Genomic DNA, 19,923 nt, shown 5'->3' on the forward strand with positions numbered 1-19,923 from the left:
AACGTGCATGCCTCGTCTACCTGCGGCCCTCGCCTACTTCATGCGGTCCTCGCCCTGGGGCATGCGCCAGCCGTCGCCGACGCGCACCGGCCCCGAGCCGAACACCCAGCGCCCGTCGGCGCCCTTGCCGCGGTCGTGCGCGAGCGTCCACGCGACGTCCGTGTCAATCTCGGCGAGGAAGTCGGCCAGCCCATGTGTCGGCTTCCAGCCGATCGCGCGCGAGCGCACGCCCCGGGCGCGTGAGTTGCCGCCGAGGTACTTGCTCCCGCCGGCGTACTTGTCGAGCTCGGCGTCGGAGAGCGTCTTGGCCCCAGGCGCGTCGGCCAGGCCGCGCTTGTACAGCGCGGCGCCGATCGCGTCGCCCACCTGCTTGAGGCTGTGCTCGCCGCTCTCGGCGAAGAAGTAGCCCCCGGCGCCATGCTCGCCGCCGGCCACGGCGTGCCCGTAAACCAGCGCAAAGAGGTCGCCCACGTCGTCGACGTGCACATTCGGCCAGAGGTTGTCCCCGCGCCCGACGACGGCGCCGGCGCGCCGGTCGATGCTCCATCGCGTGAGGTGGGGCACCTGCTGGCTCTGGGGGTTGGAGAGGCCGGCCTGCGCGAACTGGTGGTCCGCGATGCCGTAGATGGTCGACGGGAGGACGATGTACGTGCGCGCGTGGCCCACGGCGTCGGCCGCCTCGATCTCGAGGTCGACGTCGCGGTGCAGCGCCTCGTGGGGGAGGCTCGCGATCGGGAGCCAGGGCGGGAGCTTGGCGCTGTCCGCCGAGGCATCGGTGTAGATCTTGTCGCCGGCGTACTCGCCCTGCGCGTCGTCGCTGAGCACCCCGGTGCCGGAGGTATGAATGAAGACGGGCGCCGTGCCGGAGGCAGCGCGGCGCTCGAGGCCGCGGAGGAGCGCGCGGATCGCGTTGATGCTGTCGGCGTCGGCGGCGTTGATGACCACGTCGTGTGTGGCCGCGAGGGCCGTCAGCTTGTCGTGCTCCTCCAGGCTGCCCTGCACGCCCTTGAAGCGGGGGGATAGGGCTTCAAAACCCGCGAGCACCTTGGCGTTGCGCGCGTAGATTGTGAACGTGGCGCTGGGGTCGGCTTTGGCGATGCGGTCGAGCGCCGTGCTGCCAATGTAGCCCGTCGCGCCGAGGAAGAGGATGGAGCGGACTTGGGTCATGGTGGGGGGTGGGGGTGAGGAGGTGGGAGAGGTGGTGGAATGGGGAGCCGTGTTCGAGCCCCCCTCGTCTCTTATACGCGCTGATGGGTCGCGATGGGCGGCGAACGACGAGGTCAGCCGCCACTTCTTGTCGACCGAGGCCGAGCTGCGCCGGCGATAAAGGCCAAGTTCGGTGTTATGTCCGGTCGTGCTTGTCAGCAGCGGCTGTAGTGGGGATAATGGTCAGCAACTGCATCAGCAACAGCATCAGCAGCCCGCGACATGTCAGTCAGCATGCTGTCAGTCAGTTGGAGTTTGCGGAAGAGACCGTGTTGCGCGTCGATGCAGAGTACAGCGTGTTGATCGACGATCAACAGCCGAGATAACAAGCCTGGGGCCCCGACCGATATGCCGAGCACCCCGCACCTCTGCTCACAGCCACGAATGCATGCACTACCGCACAACTACAGACTGCCCCCCACCCTACCCCAGCGCCGAGCCCACCACTACCAGCTTCTTAACCACATACTCGTCCGTCCCGTCCCGCCCGCCCTCCTTACCATACCCGCTCTCCTTGACCCCGCCGAACGGCACCATGGCGTTCGATATCGCGCCGGTATTCGCGCCGACCATGCCGACCTCCAGCGCCTCCGCGACGCGCCAGATGCGATCAGCGTCGCACGAAAAGAAGTACCCCGCGAGCCCGACCTCGCTCCTGTTCGCGAGGGCGACGACCTCCTCCTCGGTCGAGAAGCGGATCAGGGCCGCGAGCGGGCCGAACGTCTCCTCCGTGCTCAGGAGGCAGTCGGGCTCGACGTCGACGAGCACGGTCGGCTGGATGAGCGTGTCGCTCAGCCTCTTGCCCCCTGCGACCACCCTTGCGCCGTGCGCCACAGCATCGGCGAGGTGCTGCATCACCTTGTCGGCGGCCGCCTTGTGGATCAGCGGGCCGTGCGTCACGCCGTCTTCGAAGCCCGCGCCGGGGACAAACTTGGCCACTTCGGCGGCGAGGGCGGCCGAGAACTGCTCATACACGTCGTCGTGGACGTAGATCCTGTTCGCGCACACACACGTCTGGCCCGAGCCACGGAACTTGCTCGCCAGCGTGCCCGCCACCGCGGTGGGGAGGTGTGCGTCGGCAAAGACGATGAGCGGGGCGTTTCCCCCCAGCTCGAGGGAGAGCTTCTTGAGCGTGCTGGCGGCTTGCGCGGCGAGGATCTTCCCGACGCGTGTCGAGCCGGTGAAGGACACCTTCGCGATCTTGGGGTTGGTCGTGAGCTCAGCGCCAACAGCCACGAGGTGCGCGTGCGTCGTGACAACGTTCACCACGCCCGGCGGCACGCCGGCGCGGTGCACGAGCTCCACGAACGCGAGGTTCGTGTACGGCGTCTCGGCCGGCACCTTGACCACGGCGGTGCACCCGGTCGCGAGCACGGGTGCGACCTTGCGCGCGATCATGCCAATGGGAAAGTTCCACGGTAGGAGGAGCGCGCAGACCCCCACCGGGGCCCTGAGGACAAAGTTGCGGTTCACCCCAGAGGGGGGCAGCACCTCGCCGTTCTGGCGCACGGCCTCGCCCGCAAACCAGAGGACGTAGCTCGCGGCGTAGGCGACCTCCGCGACTGCGTCTCCCCAGGCCTTGCCGTTCTCCCAAACGATGAGGCGCGCGAGGTCGTCCGCGTGCGTGAGGAGGAGGGCGTGCAGCTTGAGGAGGTGGGCCTGCCGCTCGAGGGCGGGGGTGTGCTTGAAGCTCTGGAACGCGGCGTGCGCGGCGTCGATTGCGCCCCGGGCTTCGTCGATGCCGAGGTCGGGGCAGGTGCCGATCTGCTCGCCGGTCGCGGGGTTGTCGACGGCGAACGTGGTCTCCGAGGCCACGTGCGCCCCGTTCACGATGGCGCACTGGATGAAGAGCGACGGGTCGTCGAGGCCGAGCTAGGGTGAGTGGTGGGCTGGGGGCGCGACGTACTGGGTTCTCTGGCGTGAGGGTCTGGAGTCGCATTGTGGGTGTGTGAGGCGAGCGAGGGGGCCGGTTGTGCAAGACATGTATATCACCCCGTCTGCGGCTTCGCCGTCTTTGGAGAGCCACCGCCACAGTCGCCGCATCGGGTAGACACTCCGCCCAGGTTTATGTCCGATCTTATGTCCGCTCGGTGTGGAAGCACCTTGACATCAACATAAACCCGCCTGAAACGAGTCTGGGATGGTCGTGTGAGCGACTCCTAACCCCTATCAATCCCCGGGAGCTAGGCAGCACGACGCTACCAGTGTTATCTTCAGCCCATCAATCTCCGACCGCTCTCGTCGGCCTCGGTATGAGGCATCATTGGTTGCGTTGGTGCCACTCCGTGTACAGCGTAGCGCAAACGAGAGCACCAGCGTCTACAATCAGGTCACTGGGGGCCCGCTCATGACGGTTGCGAGCCATTAATCCTGTTCACGACCCTCTGAGCAGTACGTGAAGACGCGAGTGACGCGCCAGAATCCGTCGCGCCCATCCCAGCAACACCACGATCGTGCCACTAACACTTCATCCTCCGATCATTGATTCATTCACTCGCTCTTTGCTTCAACTGCTTCACTCCGCAACCCCTACACACTCCCCTTCTTCAGATCCACCTCCTCGGTATGCACCACACCCCCGCCCTTCTCCTCCTCGCTCCCCACGCTGCGCGGGTGCGGCCCCTCGAGGAGCGCGCCCCAGCCGTGCTTAGCCACCTGGATCGACGTCTTGACCACGTCGGGCTTGAGGAAGAGCCAGTCGATCTCCTCGAGGCTGAGGCGCGTCGTCTCGGGGTAGTACACGTAGATGATGGGGATGAAGCAGATGGACGTGAGGCCGAAGAGGATGAACGCCTTCCAGGTCAGCGCCTCGAGGATGGTCGGGGACACCATGACGACGAAAAAGTTCCACAGGAAGTTGCCCGAGATGCAGAGCGCCGTGCCCTTTGCGCGGATGTGCAGGGGCAGGATTTCGGGGATGTACGCGAACGCGACGCCGTTCCACGTCGCGCCGTGCGAGAACATGAACTGGGGCGTGAGTGGTGGGAATGGGGTGGGGGCGACTCACGGTGAAGAAGAAGGCGATGCTCGCCGTGCTGGTCACCTTCTTGCCAAAGCTGAGGAGGACGGCGATGAGCAGCATGGAGACGCCGCAGCCTGCACTGCCGACGAGCATCGGCTTGCGGCGGCCCATCTGGTCGAGGAAGAGGGTGGGGATGAGGCATCCGACGGTGAAAACGATGTTGACGGCGCCGCCGAGGATGAGCGAGAGGTTGCGGTCGAGCCCGACACTCGTCTCGAGCACCGTGGTGAGGTAGACGCTGGCATAAGCTTCGCCCGTTGTACTTCCTCCACTCCACACTCACACGCAGTTGTTGACCCACGTGAGCTGCTGGAAGAACATGCTAAAGTACGCGAGAACGAGCCGGCGGCTCGTCTGCACGTCGTCTCGCTTGAACAGCTGCGACCACTGGTACTCGCCGTGCTCGCGCTCGAGCGCGATCGCGTCGAGGATCTCACCCTGCTCCTTGACGATGGCCGGGTCATCGGGGCGGGCGTCGTTGATATCACACAGTACCTGGAGCGCCTCGTCGTTCCGGCCATGCACGTACAGGTAGCGCGGGGACTCGGGCAGGCCGAAGACGAGGAACACGACGATGACGGCCCACACCATCTGGAAGCCGATGGGCAGGCGCCACGACAGCCCGCCGGGGACGTGGGCCATGCCGTAGTCGAACCAGAAGGCGATGACGATGCCGATACCGATGAAGAGCGGCGCGCTGGAGACGAGCCGGCCGCGCTTGTGCGGCGGGCAAATTTCCGACAGGTACGGCGGGACGGTGCTCGCCTCGATGCCCGTCCCGATGCCGGTGATGAAGCGGCCGACCATCATGAGGGGCACGTTGGAGGCCACCGTCTGCATGGTGGCGCCGACGACGATGAAGACCATGGCGAACCACATACACTTGCGCCGGCCCAACAGCTCGCAGATGAAGAAGGTGAGGATGCAGCCGAAGAAGCAGCCCAGGTTGAAGATGGACACGATGATGCCCGTGAGCCCGGCGTTCGGGTGGTTGAAGGTGCGCAGGTAGTCCTCGTTGCCGATGATGCCGCTGAAGACGCCTGGGGTCAGCTCTGAGTACACACTCGCACCCACCCTGGTCGTAGCCGAAGAGCACAAAGGCCATCTGGCACGCAAAGGTGACTGCCGCGCGCAGCGGCCGGCCGCGCCGGAAGATGTTGAACTGGGTCTTCATGGTTGTTGCGGGGGGTCAGGCGGAGCACACGCGTCGTTTTATGCCTCTCGGCCCCGCGGTTCCCCAGGCGCCACGAAGCCCATGGGGTTGGGCGATGCAACGAGTTGCGGAGATGTGGCAAAGGACATTGAGGTTGCAGATGTTGAGCAGAGGTCAGACGACAGTCGTCGTAGCCGATGCCAAGGCCGCGTGTCGGAGATTGGGCGCGGGGCACATTCCGCGAACCCGAGTCAAGTCTTTATCGCCGTGATCCGTGTAATGTCCGGCGTGTCGAGGAGGCTCATGTCCGGTCGTGGCACTTATCTCCGAGGGAGACATCGAGCCCCACATGCCGCTTCACTGCTCGTCAGTACACGACAGACTAAATACCTCGATGCGCACGCAGCGCCGTATCCCACCCTCCCATACACCATGTCCCCCATCGCCCTCGAGAAGCCCACCACCCCGGCGCCAGTGAAGCCTACGCGCGAGCCGCTGCCCGTCCACCCGGACCCCATCGCGCCCGACTTCAACTACAAGTTCAAGTACAACCACGCACTGCCGACACACGGCGGCGAGGCGCTCGAGATCCCCGCGGATGCCGACGCGGCCGCGGTCGCGGGCGACGTCGTGGCGGCGCTCGGCGGCGCGCTCGTCGCGCAGGACGCCGTCGCGTTCGCCAACCTCTTCCTCGAGCATGGTGAGCTGAACAAGAGGTCCCGCTGACGGCCAGGCGCGTGGCGCGACCGCGCTGCCTTCACGTGGGACTACCGCACGTTCAACTTCCGGCCGCAGATCCTCAAGGCGGCGTCCGACCTGCTCCCTGCCACGCGCGTGCGCTCTGTCTCGCTCGCCGCGCCCGCCCCCCTCATCAAGCGCCCGTACCCCGACCTGTCGTACGTCCAGGCCCATGTCGACATCGCGACAGACGATATCGGCGCCTCGGCCCTCCTCACCCTCGTGCTCACCCCCGAGGGGTACAAGATCTGGACGCTCAACACCGTGATCGAGCGGCTGAACGCCTTCCCCGAGCTGCCCGACCGAGACGGGCACATGACTGGGCCTAACTCGTGGGCGGTGCAGCGCGCGCTCGACACCGACCTCACCGACACCGAGCCAGACGTGCTCATCGTCGGCGGTGGGCAGAACGGCCTTATGACCGCCGCGAGGCTCAAAGCACTTGGGGTGTCGAGCCTCGTCGTTGAGCGCAACCCCCGCCTCGGGGACAACTGGCGCGGCCGGTACGAGGCCCTCTCGCTCCACTTCCCCTACTGGGCCGACCACTTCCCGTACATGCCGTTCCCGAAGCACTGGCCGACGTACACGCCATCGGCCAAGCTCGCCGACTGGTTCGAGTGGTATGCTTCCGCGCTCGAGCTCACCGTGTGGACTGGCGCGCGGGTGAGCGGCTGTAGCCAGTCGGCGGACGGCGCGTGGACGGTCGAGGTCGAACGAGGGGGCAAGGGCACGCGCATCTTCCACCCGAAGCACGTCGTCATGGCCACCTCGTTGGCGGGCGTCGCCAAGATGCCTACCGTCCCTGGCGCCGAGCAGTTCAAGGGCACGATCAAGCACTCGACCGAGCACGACACCAGCCGCGGGTGGGAGGGCAGGCGCGTGCTTGTAGTCGGCACGTCGTCGTCAGGTTTCGACACAGCATACGACTTTGCCCGACGTGGCATCGACGTTACACTCCTCCAGCGCTCGGCGACGTACGTCATGTCGCTGCCCAACGCCGTGTCGCGCATGCTCGCGGACTACGCCCCGCTCGAGGATGGCACACAGCCAGACCACGAGGTTGCGGACCGCGTGTTCTTTGGCCTGCCTGCAGGACAGACGGAGGAGGTCATGCGTCGCGTCGTGTCCGAACTCACCGAGCTCGATCACGACCTCATCCTCGGGATCGAAAAGAGGGGATTCAAGACATGGCGTGGCCAGCGCGGCACGGGCAAGGTCACGCTTAACGACACACGCCACGGCGGGTTCTACTTCGAAGCCGGGGCGTGCGAGGAGATCATCAAGGGCAACATCCGGGTCGAGCAGGGGTCGATTGAGTGTTTCACTGAGGACGGCGTCGTGCTGGACGGACACAGGGCACAGCAGTACGACCTCGTCATCTTCGCCACGGGCTTCTCGAACGCCGTCGACAGCATCCGCCTCGCGCTTGGTGACGACGTGGCAAACCGCACCAAGCAGATCTGGGGGGTGGACGAGGAAGGCGAGATCAATGCCGCGTGGCGCGATTGTGGCGTGCCCAACATGTGGATCATGGTCGGTGCGCTGCAGCAGGCGAGATACCACTCGCACAAGGTCGCTCTCCGCATCAAGGCGAGGTTGGAGGGTGTCAGGGGTGCCGACACGCCGTACCTCGCAGCTGTGTGAGGAGCGTCAATCATGAGTATTAGCACAACGTGTTCGCGCGGTAGAAGGATGCAAGGGTTCGATACCAGATACTATTCGACCACTTGAGCTTCACTCGGTTGCTCCGCCGCGCCTGCTTCCTCTTGGGCGCCTTCGCCTTCCGGTTCGTCATCATGATCGATGTAGACCATAGGTCGGTGATTGGTGTGGTGAAACCTAATGGCGCGGAGTGCAGCTACACCGAACGTGTCAGCACTGCTCGAGCGGATCCGGAAGCAACTCACTCCACGTCCGTGGGTCAGTCTTCTGGATCTGCACAGCCCAACTTCGGTGCCACGGAGAGTTGAGGACACTGCGTTTCTCTTCCTCTCTCCACTCGTGGCTGGTGGTTCCAGTGAGGCGAGCCATTTCGTAGATCCCGCTTGGGCCCATGGCTAGGCGCCTGATGCTCCTGTCGTCAAACCGGTTCGCAAAATCGTGTCTCGGGTAATGGATCGCAAGGTACTCCACCCTGGGGTCGGCGTCGTCAGCCGACGGTATAGTCATGCGTGACACGTCGAAGACGAGCATGAAGTGTTCCTGCATGTGAGCCTTTGAGCTCAGAACGCACGAAGGCAATCATGAGATTGCGACCAGAAGTTTGGACCGCTTGGGAAATACCAAGGTAGTCATACTCATCATGTTCGTAGCCCAGCATGATTGTGTTTGCCGCAACCAGGTTGGCACGCTCGGCCGGAGGTCGTGCTGCTGCCGCGGCGAAGACTGCGCGGTAGTCTTTGATGATTTGGATATGGGTCGCGTCGGACACGAGAACTAGGTCTTTACCGGCGAGTAGAGTCCTGTTGGACCATCAGCATGATACCAGGTTCCAGTTACTCACTTTTCCATGTCAACGCACCACCTATCGAGCGTGGTGAAATCCTGGCAAAACCACTCATGTCGTGCCGTCTCCTCTGGGTCTCTGCCATAGCGAAGGCCTCTCCTCGTCTTAAAGCGCTTGATACCGTGACCAGTGGGAAAGGAGCCACAGTTGGACAAGGCGCTCTCATCGGGCCGGCGGAAAGCCTGTGCGACGACGTCTACCAGGCGACCGATGTCATAGCCGATTGCGATCGGCTGTGGCGCGATACTCGGGACCGTCAGGACCCACTCAGAGCTAGCTCTAGAGTATACCTGCACTCGGGGACCATCATGCCGGAGGACAAAATCTGAATCAACCAATAGGCCCTGTTGGGTTAGCCTGGTACAGCGAAAGTCCAAACGGGGCTTACGGCGGGACCGTGCTCCCCCTCCATCAGCCCGTCCTCGGAAGTAGGGATGGCCTGTGTAGGCTGAAGTGCAGGCACCACCGCGGTGCCCACAGCCTCACTGACATCCGAAGACTTCATGGTAGCCAGACGCGACACCGAGATGCTGCCGACACCCTTCAGCTGCAAATCGTCGACCGCGACGATAAGCGCGTGGATGCGCGGGGAAACTTCCTCGACACCCAGTGTCCACCCATTCTGAAAGATGGAAAAATTTGCCAGAGTGAATGTTGCCAGATACTGGAAGCCAGTCATGTCGGGAGGGCGAGGTGACCATGCCGCAGCAAGCTCATCGGGGAGGAGCTTCCGCGCTCTTTCGGTGACCCATAGATGGACCAGAATCTCGCCAGTCGGGGTTTCTTGTCGGCCATATAGCACGGCGCCAAAGATGTCGACACAGCGAGCCATGTAATCTTCAGCCCCCAGCCATAGCTCGACTTTGCTGTGGATCGGCATAAGACTCTTCTCGTCGATGATGTCCATGTAAGCATCATCGCTAAAGCGCAGGATGGTCCCCTCTCCTGGATCAACGTCGCTGATGTAGCAGAGCCGGCGGAATCTCCCGGTCAACACCTCTGGTGACCATTGAACTGATATGTCGCCGTTCTTCCATGCGAGGTGGTCCTTGTAGCTTCCCAGGCCTGGGTTGTCAGCGGGGCTCTGCCTTCGCGTCTCACAGTGCGCCCTCCAGTCGGCAAAGTCGTCTGCATTCTTGCCATCGATCGTGATGCGGTGCTTGATTACCTGCTCGTCTACTGCGTACACCGATGCTTCGAGACTTCGTTTGCAGACCTTAATACGCTCGCACCATGATCGCCAGCGCTTCGAGACGTTGCAGGCCGACAGGATGATGTCATGGAAGTCGAGGTGGGAGAAGATCTCGAGGAGGGCATAGTCGTCAAACACGGCCAGTGGGTCTCTGAGCGTGGAGAGGTCAAGTCCTGGGGGCATCCTCGAGGCCTCGAGGCCGTCTTGTCGTGACGACGAGGAAGATAATGACAAGGCAAAGAAAGACAGGCAGGTCAAAGCTGGGGCGAGAACGTCATATCGAGTGCATCGAGTATCGAGCTATCGAGTGCATCACATGATGAAAACACGTGCATCGCACGCGAGTTCCACGTTCAAGAACCAAACAGCACCCAATATGACGTCATTGTCTGATGCACCACGACGTGCACTTGACACCGAGCCGACCTTACGATTGCTACATCGCTCGAGGCTACGTGAGTCCTAAACTAGTGTCCTGGAACAAGGTAGACGGGTCACCCCACGCCTGCTGAGACCACCAGTTGTTCTGACAATGTCAGCACGCACCAGCTCTGTACTTACTTCCAAGTCGCTGGACTCGACAGTACTCCCAAGCGATCCCCACAGCTGCTCGAGCCAGCCGTCATCGGGGAGGTTGACGGGCGGTGGTAGCTCCGCGCACACCCCAGTCTGTGGTATTGTCGCCCCCGCTGCTCCAATGGCTCCTGGTAGAGTCTGGAGGGAAGTTGCGCGCAGCCGGGCAGACTGGAGGTTGTGCCCTTGCCGTTCGATGAGCCGCGTTGTCCAGCCCAAGAGCTCAACGTCGTCGTCCTGGCCGTCGCTGTCGCGGCCAGCGGCGTCGGTTGAAGTGCCATTAGCCGTGATCTGAGCCACCTTGACCCCCATCCTCTTGCGCAACGTTTGCAAGAACGCGAGATTCTTGACCATCATCGGGGAGTTGCGGTGTGCAACTACTGCAGTGTACAGGTAAATCACCGTGTCCACGAGGTTGCGGGCGAAGGGAACAAGCGGGTTCCGGGGGCTCTTGATGACAAGGGTCACCATGCACACTGCCGCACTGAAGGCATGGTACTGGTTGTCAGCTGCACATACGTCTGTGCACTCACCCAGAACCACCAGTGGCGTGCAGCGGGTTGCGGGAATAGGTCGTAGATGGACGCGGCGATGACCACGATGGCCTGGGGTCAGCGTCCTTGCACTGCAGCACTCACATTGCACCGCTCAACCACGGTGAGGTACGATGGAGCAAACTTTGACCGTGTGGGGTCTGACGGGTTCTCGGAGAGGGCCTTCCAGTAGTAGGGCCGGTGCAGGTCGATCAAGCACTCGCTCAGCTTGATTCCGACAGTAAACACCTAAGAAGTCAGCCACATCACCAAGGGTGCGCTCATACCTGAAATGACTTTTGAAGATTGCGCCTGTCTATTGGGGGCGAGGCAAGTGCTGCAGAATCTGGGTCTGGAAAGAGTGACGGGAGGGCGGCCATGTATGGGCGGCAGCGCATCTCGAAGGGCAGGTTGCTTTCGTACTCGGAACTGAGATCAGATATGAGACTGTGTGCGGTACTCACATGCGCCTGCTGATCTCCTGCACACTGCTGTAGGGCGGTGTGCGGACCCGCATCGAATGGTCCATCACGCTGTAGTGTCAGCGTGGACACAGCGCCCCCACTCACGCCCAGAACAGTGGTGTCAGCTCGTACTTGATGCGGTAGAAGGCGTTATCATCTTGGACTGGAGATGGGTATGCAGTGTCGGTGTAATCGGGGTTGAATGCGCCGCTGGGGCGTCAGGCCAGGACGTTCTCGTTGCACTCACGGTCGGGCATACTTGTTGGAGAAAATGGTGTCGAGTGAGTAGCCCTCCCAGAATACACGTCTGGGGTCAGTTGATGAAGTGCAGAGGGTGCTTACCTGCGCTCGTCTGCGCTCTCCTCCTCCAGACCAAACCGCGTCCCGTCGCGATGCAGACCCATTGCTTGAACGATCCGCAGCATGAGTCCGTACATTGGCCAAGCGTTGTCGCCGTTCCGCCCGGTATCCAGGCCACTGGACGTCAGTGGGTGGACATCAACGAGTGACTTACAGCATGAGACTGGCCATGATGTGCTGGGGAGTCAGCTTACTCGAGTCGTCGGGGACTCACAAGGGTTTGGACACCAGCAAGCGTGTGCTTCGTGATGAAGTCTGCCTTTGCAAGGCAGCATTGTGAGAGCTTGAGGTAGTCGTCCACACCGGGATCGTCGGGGGGCAACTCGAGGTTAAAATATGTCCCCATGGCGAAGACAATGTAGAGGAGGGCCAGCTGGTCGGCGGGCACCCACACCCGGTCTTGATCTCGGCGGAGGCCATACGCACGGTCCAGGATACCCCACAGTCGTGCTTCAGACACGATGTGATAGCTGTGGTGTTGGTGGAGCTCCCCCTCTTCACTCACTGCCACGCAAAGTGCCGCAGGTACGCGTTGACGAGTGTGCGTCCATCGCTGAGAGGCGGGAGCTGGGACAGCAGAGCGGACGTCGACAAGGTCCTGGTCGCCGTGTTGAAGGGGAACGCGGTCCGAACAGTGTCAAGAGGACTAGCTCCTGTAGTCGATGGCCACCCAGCTGATCCCGGATCGGGTGCTGGTGATGGTGCACGGCTATCTGATGGTGGAGACTCGGCCTCATCGACGTCGTGCTGGCGTCAGCGGAGGAATGCCGTCCCGACATACCTGTTGCAGCCATTCGCTCGCTGCTGTGCGGCCGAGAAACTTGGACCGGCCGGACGGGAACATGACCAGCGTGCCGATGTCCTGCGTCTCACCAGGCCCTGGTGACTGGCGCTGATGGGTAGACGGGCCGGGCTCGTCTCCCCCCATGTCCGCGACATCGAACCCAGTGTCGGCGGCATCGAACCCTGAATCGGCTTCGATGGCTGGCTCCACCAGCGCCATCGGCTGCCTATCGACGAGATCGGTAGCCGCCGCCAGTGCCGTGATGCCGTGCAAGCCGGAACTGTGGGTGTAGTCCGCGAACACGTCCTGGTCGGCGGAGGAGGGGACGACCAGCGGCGAGGAGTGCTGCAAGTCCGCCTGCCTGGTCGTGGCTGGCGTCACGAGGAGACCCGCCGTGGGCGGGGCCGGGCTGCCTCCGAGCTGTTGTTGCTGAACGAGACTCTCAAGGTGGGCCAGTCGGTCAGCGAGGCTCAAACTGGTGTCCGGGTCGGCCGGGGTGCTACAGTCAGCGCAGCATTGCTGTATCACATACCCCACAGAAGGTCGGGCCCCCGGACCACCACGATGGCAGTCTGCCGCACAATCGCGGCGGATACAGTTGGCGCACGGGACTGGGGACGTCAGGAGGGACCACACGACCGTGCATACATTGCCTGTCGCACTTCATCTTGAGACGCCGACATTCTGAGGTCAGCAGATACAACAGCCAACGGACTTACCTGTGCAGCTGAGGTGGGGCCGCTGTCGGCGACGCTTTGCCGGGCGTGGACCGTCGCGATCCGGTGTATCGCTCATGTCGGACATGGGATGGGAGGTGACAGGAGATGGATATGGCGTGAGGTGGACTTGAGGAGCGACAAGAGATGCGATGGAGCGACGTGTTGGGTGGACCGGATTTAAGCCGGATCTCACTTTGTCATCCACGGGCTTATGTCCGGTCCCACCCCACAACCCCGCCTCGACCTCGACTTCGAGCCGTCTATTGCCATCATCAACTCGAACAACCTTGCATATAAGTCGGCACACCAGCGCACAATGGATAGCTCAAGCATAATCCCCCACCATGGCCCCCATCGCAACGACCCAGATCATCCCCGTGGATGACAAGCCCGTCAAGCCCGCTTCGGCCGGGTACTCCCCCGATGAGCGTGAGCAGACCGTGCTCAACACGATGCGCCTTCTCGCGGCCGACCTCTGCCAGCAGTACGGCAGCGGACACCCCGGTACGGCAATGGGCGCCGCGTCCATCGCCATCGCGCTGTACCGGTACCAGTTGCGGTACAACCCGGCCAACACCGAGTGGTTTGCTCGTGACCGTACGTCGTGGAGCCGTGACTACGCTGACATCAGGCTTCGTGCTGTCGGCGGGACATGCCTCACTCCTGCAGTACATCATCCTCCATCTCACTGGACACGCGTTCTGGTCCCTCGACGTCATCAAGAACTACCACGGGCCGGTGCTCCACGGCCCGGCCGCGGGCCACCCCGAGATCGAGTTCCCCGGCATCGAGGTGACCACGGGCCCGCTGGGTCAGGGCATCGCGAATGCCGTCGGCCTCGCCATGGCTGGAAAGCAGCTTGGCGCGCTGTACAACCGCGAAGGGTTCCCCATCGTCGACGGCAAGGTGTGGTGCTTCACCGGTGACGGCTGCATCCAGGAGGGCGTGGGCATGGAGGGTGAGTCGGCGGTGGACGGCAGTGGCTGTTTGTCGTCACCTATGCGTCGTAATGTCGGTGACTAACGTTGCAGCCATCTCTCTTGCCGGCCACTGGGGCCTCGACAACCTCATCATGATCTACGACCAGAACAACGTCACGGTCGACGGCACCATCGACGCGTGCTTCACCGACGACACACCCGCCAAGCTCGCCGCGCAGGGGTGGCACGTCATCTCCGTTGGCGAGGTGACCAACGACGTGGGCAAGATTGTCGCTGCGCTCGACGAGGCCCGGACCGTCCGGGGCAAGCCGATCCTCGTCCACGTCCAGACAAGCATCGGGTACGGGTCGTCCAAGGCCAACACCCACCTCGTCCACGGTTCTCCCCTCGGCGCGGACAACCTCGCCGAGACAAAGCAGAACCTGGGGTTTGACCCCTCCGCCAAGTTTGTCGTCCCACCAGAGGTGTACGAGTACTTTGCGCCAGTTGGACCGCGCGGCGCCAAGGCGGAGGCCGAGTGGACCGCCTTGTTCGATCGCTACGCCGCGGCTCACCCCACAGCGTACGCCGAGCTCACCCGCCGCCTGGAAGGCAAGCTGCGCGAGGGGTGGGAGGCCGACCTACCCTCGAAGGAGTCACTCCCCGCCGACATCGCGACCCGAACGGCGTCGAGTCTCGCAATTCAGGCCCTCGCGCCGAAAGACGTCAGCTGGATCACGGGCTCTGGCGACCTCGCGTCGTCGTGCCTCGTCAACTACCCCGGCCAGGTCGAGTTCCAGAACCCGACCACGGCGCTGGGCGACTACACCGGCCGCAGCGTGCGCTGGGGTGTGCGTGAGCACGCCATGGCGGCAGTCGGGAACGGCCTCGCGGCGTACCACAGGGGCGCGTTCCTCCCCGTTATCTCGACGTTCCTCATGTTCTTCCTCTACTCGTCGCCAGCGAACCGCATGGCCGCGCTCCAACGCCTGCGGGTCATCGGCGTCGCGACGCACGACGGGATCGGCGTCGGCGCCCTCGGCCCCACGCACCAGCCCATTGCCGTCGCTGCCCTCTTCCGCGCCATCCCGGGCATGACGTTCCTCCGCCCCGCCGACGCCGAGGAGGTGATGGGCGCGTACCTCGTCGCCGCGGGCGAGACGCACGCCAACCGCCCGTCGATCATCTCGCTATCGCGCCAGAACCTGCCACTGCTCCCGGGTACCGACCGCAACAAGGTCAAGCTCGGCGCGTACGTCGTCCACGGCGACGACAAGGCGGCAATCACGCTCGTCGCGACCGGCTCCGAGGTCTCGCTCGCCGTCCAGGTCGCCGACAAGCTCGCAGCGCAAGGCCTCGCGGCCCGCGTCGTGTCCATGCCCTCGCAGGTCCACTTCGACGCCCAGCCCGAGGCGTACCGACGGGCCATGCTCCCGACGCGCGAGTCCCTCGTCGTCTCGATCGAGGCGTACGTCTCCACGGGGTGGGCCAAGTACGCGCACGCTGGCGCACACATGGTCGGCTTTGGTCATGCCGCACCAGCTGACATGCTGTACGAGTACTACGGCTTCGGGGTCGACAACCTCACGCGGAGGATCGGGGAGTTTTACCACGAGCATGCGGGGAACCTGCCCGCCGCGGGCGAGTATGTCGAGTTGCTCGAGGGCCGGGTGCCGAACGAGTGGGCACTGGAAGTGTAGGCGGGTCTGTACTGTGATATGCAACTGTTGGACGCGGTGCGGGCATGGCATGGCGAGGAGAGACTGGGTGTAGGAGTGACTGGATATGCAGGATGTATCTCGTTGAACTGTGGACGCTGCTGCAGGCGACCGAGCATACCAGGCTCGCGCGATGGCCTCCCTGGCGAGGCATGTGGGTGTGAGCTCCCTCCTCGACGGGGCACACTCCCTCCCCCCGCATCTACAAGTCCCAGCCACTCCAGCGCAGCCGGCTATCGGCTACGACCCCCTCACCCTAGCACCGGACATAAGCCGCCCCACGGAGTCCCCCGGAGATAACGCAGGCAACACTCTTCACAATCTCCACCGCGACGCAGCCTCATAACCCGCCTCCCCCGGCGCAATGGGTCCCCAAGCACCATGCCAGAACCCAAAGTAGCCATCGTCACCGGCGCCGCGCAGGGCATCGGGCGGGCGATCGCGCTCCGGCTCGCGCGCGAAGGCTTCGTACTCGCGCTCGCCGACGTCCCGGGCGCGCGGGACAAGCTGGACGGCGCCGTGGCCGAGGTGGGGGGGCGCGCCATCGCGGTGGAGTGCGACGTGCGGCACAAGGCCGAGGTCGACGCGCTCGTCGCTGCCGCCGTCGACGCTTTTGGCCGGCTCGACGGTGGGTCGGAAGTATGGGGGAGGCTGACGCTAGTCATGGTCGCCAACGCGGGCATCGCGCCGACCGACACGTTCCTCGACCTCACTGTTGACGCTTATGACACGCTGTACGCCATCAACCAGCGCGGCGTGCTGCTCTGCTACCAGGCTGCGGCGCGGCAGTTCATCGCGCAGGGGGGAGGGGGCAAGCTCATCGGTGAGGTCGCCGCAAGGCTACGCTGACGGCAGCCGCGTGCTCCGTGTCGGGCTTCGACACGCAGCTCCACCAGACGGGCTACTGCAGCACCAAGTTTGCGGTGCGCTCGCTCAACCAGGGCGCGGCGCGGGAGCTGGGCAGGTACGGGATCACGGCGAACGTGTATTGCCCTGGCACGGTGAACACGCCCATGTGGCAGAAGATGGACGAGGCGTTCGTCGGGGAGGACGGCGCGCGCGCGCCCGGCGTTCTCACGCAGCGCAAGATCGACGCCACGCCGCTCGGGCGCATCGCTGAGACCGAGGACGTGGCGGACCTCGTGGCCTTCCTCGCTGGGCCGGGGAGCAACTTCGTGTCTGGGCAGGCGATCCAAGTCTGCGTGAGTGTGTGTACGGACCTAGCTGACTCCAGGGCGGCGAGTATGTCACATAGTCGGGGTCACAGGTAGCCTCGATGCAGCCACTTCGGCGGGATGGGTGCCATGACGGTTGGTGAGCAGAGGAGTGGCACTTTGGAAACTGGCCGATGTTGTGGCGGAGCCCATTCATCCAGCATCTGTGTGCACACGACTATGATGTTTCAAACCTCTACAACTGATGGGTCCATGTCTGGCGCGATTGGCCTAAGCCGCGGTCCCTGACGTCCCGGAACCACCCTGGTCGTCTCCGTCCCCGTCGGCGCCGTTCTGACCGTCGTCGTTGTCGCGGTCCCCGGAGCCACTCCCACCGTCGTTGTCCTCGAGCTCACGAGACATCTGACAGGTCAGTGGATGGCAGGATGCTAACCACGAATGGACTCACCTTTTTTGTGATACCGCGAAGAACCTCGACAGATTTGCAGAGCTCGTCTTCGACTTCGACGGTGCAGTATTTGACCTTGGCGTCGTTGGCATCGTCGGGCTTCTTCGGAGTCAGGCGGTCGGCTATAGGCTCGAGTTCTGCGATGATTGCTGGAAGAAGCGAATCCTTGACGTGCTTGAAGTGCTGGTCTTCGGTTGCGCGGACAGTCTGCTCGAACAGGAGGTCCAACTTCTGGCCGATCGCGTCTATAACCATTCCGACGATCCACTTCCCCCGTCGGTGCCCGGCCCGGTCGATGATATCTTCCAACTGCCACAAAGTCAGAGTTGGCCTTGTGGCGGGAAGGGACAATCGTAAGCCGAGGCCCTCAGAAAGTGAACGCAGGAAACCCCGCGAGGGGAGCCACTTGGATCTGCTTCCCGTTGCAGGGTTGTTCTTGCTGGTTCGGTCCATCAGGATGACGAGGAGGCCCAGGATATCCAGACCGGCCTCGCCCTCAATCTCGGGGCCAAAGATGGCACCGGCTGGCTCCTCCCCGGGGGCTGCGGCGTGAGAGGGAGTGGTGGCGCCGTGTTCTGGAGCGACGTCGGGGTGAACTGGGGCGACAGGATGAACAACGGACGGGTCGGTACCACCAGTGGCGGCAGAGTGCTCCGCCTTGTCGTCGGTGAGGCTGGACATGTTCTGGGGATATCAGCACTATTCCCTCAATCAGCATAAATACAGGTGCTGAACTTGGGAGGTCGGTCAGCGGAAGGCGTGGAGGCCAAGAGGACGGGTGGCGAGACGAGTTTCGGGGGCTCGGTTGTGTGGAGGCGTGTGTCGACGGTGCTGAGAGTCGACGGGGCGGGTGGTCACTAGACCAGAGGTTTAGTTCAGTGGGAGTCGTGCAGTGGAAACGGCTTGTACTGATTGTAAAGTGGAATGGAGAATGGAGACAAGAATGTCGAGTGAAAACAAAGTGGGAAGCCCTCGCGCTTTGGATTGGGGGGCCAAAGCGGCATCCATGTCCATCAGTCTCGACCTACAAACAACATTCAAGCGCGCGGCCGTCGATCAATCTGCTCCACCGGCGACTGCAGTCCCAAACATGCTCGCCCAGTCGTCATCGCCGCCGCCGTCGCCCGTCGTCGTCGTTGCCCTCGTCCTCGCTCCCTCAAAATGTGAATGACCGGATACCACCTAAAAGACGTGGTAAGCACCGTCCCCGCGTCCCGCACACACAACCCACGAATATGCTCGTACTCCCCCTTGATCCGACGCGGCTTGCTTGCACCGACACCAACTGCCCCCCCGCCGTCCGTGCCCTTCTCCGCCGCTTTCGTCCGCCTGCGGACCTCGTCTGAGCTAGTAGGGTTGGTGAACATGATCAGCCCGTTAGGCAGGAGCTGCACCGGCGTTTGGCGGTGGGTGAAGACGAAGTGAACGACCGGAATGTCGTGTGCCGGGCCGTCTTGCGTTGGGAGAAACATGTCCGCCGTGTCGAACACGCTCATGACCTCGATAAAGGCCTTGCTCCCTTTCTGCCACAACTCAGCGCGGGTACACCGCCCAACTTACGGTGGTGACGGGCACTTTGGTGCCCTCTGCGTCCCCAAGGCTGGCGTACTTGACACGACCCTGGGCGCAGGAAAACAAAATAGTGTTTTCGGACACTATGCGCTGTTGGTCGTCCTCGGGCAGTCCCTCGACTTTGCGGAACACTGAGGCGTACCCCTTGATCACCGCAAAGGTGCTGTTGGAGAACATGACGACGAGATCACGACCAGCGAGGCGAAGCCTTGCGACGAGGCAACTTACGGCCATCAGCTCGGCCTGTCTCATTAAGATTGCGCTCACCTGGACACGGGACTCCCCGAAAGCCGAGTCGCAATGGCGTCGTATCTCGCGTTCTCCCTCTTGTTCGTCGCATCACATCGGATACCGACTGCAGTGGATCTGTCAGGCTTGAATCGTCCCGTTGGCAGGTCGTCTTGGTCCCCCCTGCCTTGCATGGCTCGTCTGAGAGAGGGTTTCCAGTCGTAGGCGATTATAGGACGGCTAAACGTGGTTGCCGACAGTGTCATCACATATGCAGACGAGTGGCGAGAGTAGATTTCGACTCCAGCCCTCTGCAGGAAGATGTAGTTGCTGTCCATGTGCTGCGGCTGGAACATCAGCTGGAGCCGGCAGCCGAACACTCACAGCCGACGCATACTCCGCTTCTTCCAGTGTCGGGATGGTCTGTACTACTGGTCCGGGCGTCGCCGGAGCCGAGCTGGACCCACGCCGCCACGGCCAGCTGACCGTCTGGACCGCGATGTCCCCGGTCGGTAGTGTGTCGGCAGCCGAAAGAGAACAGACGCCCGCCGCACCATCATACTCTGCGTGGAAGCAGGGAAATCTCATATAGCGCATCTCATGGTCTTGCGG

At 63.1% G+C, this 19,923-nt stretch overlaps 9 protein-coding genes across 9 annotated transcripts; 3 read left to right on the forward strand and 6 right to left on the reverse strand.

Annotated features, from left to right (window-relative positions):
* Window positions 1-33: 33 nt before the first annotated feature.
* On the reverse strand, window positions 34-1,167 carry Q8F55_008484 (uncharacterized protein; the record flags this gene model as incomplete). Its single annotated transcript, XM_069356880.1, has 1 exon — window positions 34-1,167. One exon carries the CDS (start codon window positions 1,165-1,167, stop codon window positions 34-36), a length of 1,134 nt encoding a protein of 377 aa, XP_069204817.1.
* A 462-nt stretch (window positions 1,168-1,629) lies between these two features.
* On the reverse strand, window positions 1,630-3,145 carry Q8F55_008485 (uncharacterized protein; the record flags this gene model as incomplete). Its single annotated transcript, XM_069356881.1, has 2 exons — window positions 1,630-3,078; window positions 3,113-3,145. The coding sequence occupies 2 exons, from the start codon at window positions 3,143-3,145 to the stop codon at window positions 1,630-1,632; spliced, it is 1,482 nt and encodes a 493-aa protein (XP_069204818.1).
* A 590-nt stretch (window positions 3,146-3,735) lies between these two features.
* On the reverse strand, window positions 3,736-5,402 carry Q8F55_008486 (uncharacterized protein; the record flags this gene model as incomplete). Its single annotated transcript, XM_069356882.1, has 4 exons — window positions 3,736-4,173; window positions 4,214-4,466; window positions 4,512-5,268; window positions 5,303-5,402. 4 exons carry the CDS (start codon window positions 5,400-5,402, stop codon window positions 3,736-3,738), a joined length of 1,548 nt encoding a protein of 515 aa, XP_069204819.1.
* Window positions 5,403-5,813: 411 nt separating this feature from the next.
* On the forward strand, window positions 5,814-7,763 carry Q8F55_008487 (uncharacterized protein; the record flags this gene model as incomplete). Its single annotated transcript, XM_069356883.1, has 2 exons — window positions 5,814-6,081; window positions 6,115-7,763. The coding sequence occupies 2 exons, from the start codon at window positions 5,814-5,816 to the stop codon at window positions 7,761-7,763; spliced, it is 1,917 nt and encodes a 638-aa protein (XP_069204820.1).
* A 71-nt stretch (window positions 7,764-7,834) lies between these two features.
* Q8F55_008488 (uncharacterized protein) lies at window positions 7,835-10,000 on the reverse strand (the record flags this gene model as incomplete). The annotated part of the gene is made up of 6 exons (XM_069356884.1): window positions 7,835-7,977; window positions 8,027-8,321; window positions 8,353-8,581; window positions 8,623-8,969; window positions 9,014-9,690; window positions 9,727-10,000. 6 exons carry the CDS (start codon window positions 9,998-10,000, stop codon window positions 7,835-7,837), a joined length of 1,965 nt encoding a protein of 654 aa, XP_069204821.1.
* A 268-nt stretch (window positions 10,001-10,268) lies between these two features.
* Window positions 10,269-13,335, reverse strand: Q8F55_008489 (uncharacterized protein; the record flags this gene model as incomplete). Its single annotated transcript, XM_069356885.1, has 15 exons — window positions 10,269-10,343; window positions 10,379-10,888; window positions 10,924-10,995; window positions 11,029-11,172; window positions 11,211-11,352; window positions 11,388-11,456; window positions 11,493-11,597; window positions 11,635-11,694; window positions 11,730-11,864; window positions 11,902-11,924; window positions 11,962-12,217; window positions 12,253-12,494; window positions 12,529-13,030; window positions 13,064-13,142; window positions 13,251-13,335. 15 exons carry the CDS (start codon window positions 13,333-13,335, stop codon window positions 10,269-10,271), a joined length of 2,499 nt encoding a protein of 832 aa, XP_069204822.1.
* Window positions 13,336-13,594: 259 nt separating this feature from the next.
* Q8F55_008490 (uncharacterized protein) lies at window positions 13,595-15,870 on the forward strand (the record flags this gene model as incomplete). Its single annotated transcript, XM_069356886.1, has 3 exons — window positions 13,595-13,847; window positions 13,882-14,208; window positions 14,282-15,870. 3 exons carry the CDS (start codon window positions 13,595-13,597, stop codon window positions 15,868-15,870), a joined length of 2,169 nt encoding a protein of 722 aa, XP_069204823.1.
* A 399-nt stretch (window positions 15,871-16,269) lies between these two features.
* Q8F55_008491 (uncharacterized protein) lies at window positions 16,270-17,143 on the forward strand (the record flags this gene model as incomplete). Its single annotated transcript, XM_069356887.1, has 4 exons — window positions 16,270-16,516; window positions 16,550-16,711; window positions 16,744-17,090; window positions 17,123-17,143. The coding sequence occupies 4 exons, from the start codon at window positions 16,270-16,272 to the stop codon at window positions 17,141-17,143; spliced, it is 777 nt and encodes a 258-aa protein (XP_069204824.1).
* Window positions 17,144-17,333: 190 nt separating this feature from the next.
* Q8F55_008492 (uncharacterized protein) lies at window positions 17,334-19,260 on the reverse strand (the record flags this gene model as incomplete). The annotated part of the gene is made up of 4 exons (XM_069356888.1): window positions 17,334-17,465; window positions 17,512-18,195; window positions 18,792-19,034; window positions 19,072-19,260. The coding sequence occupies 4 exons, from the start codon at window positions 19,258-19,260 to the stop codon at window positions 17,334-17,336; spliced, it is 1,248 nt and encodes a 415-aa protein (XP_069204825.1).
* Window positions 19,261-19,923: the final 663 nt, after the last annotated feature.

The sequence above is a fragment of the Vanrija albida genome (assembly GCF_041260175.1).
Source record: "Vanrija albida strain AlHP1 chromosome Unknown contig_7, whole genome shotgun sequence".
NCBI classification, from domain to species: Eukaryota; Fungi; Basidiomycota; class Tremellomycetes; order Trichosporonales; family Trichosporonaceae; genus Vanrija; species Vanrija albida.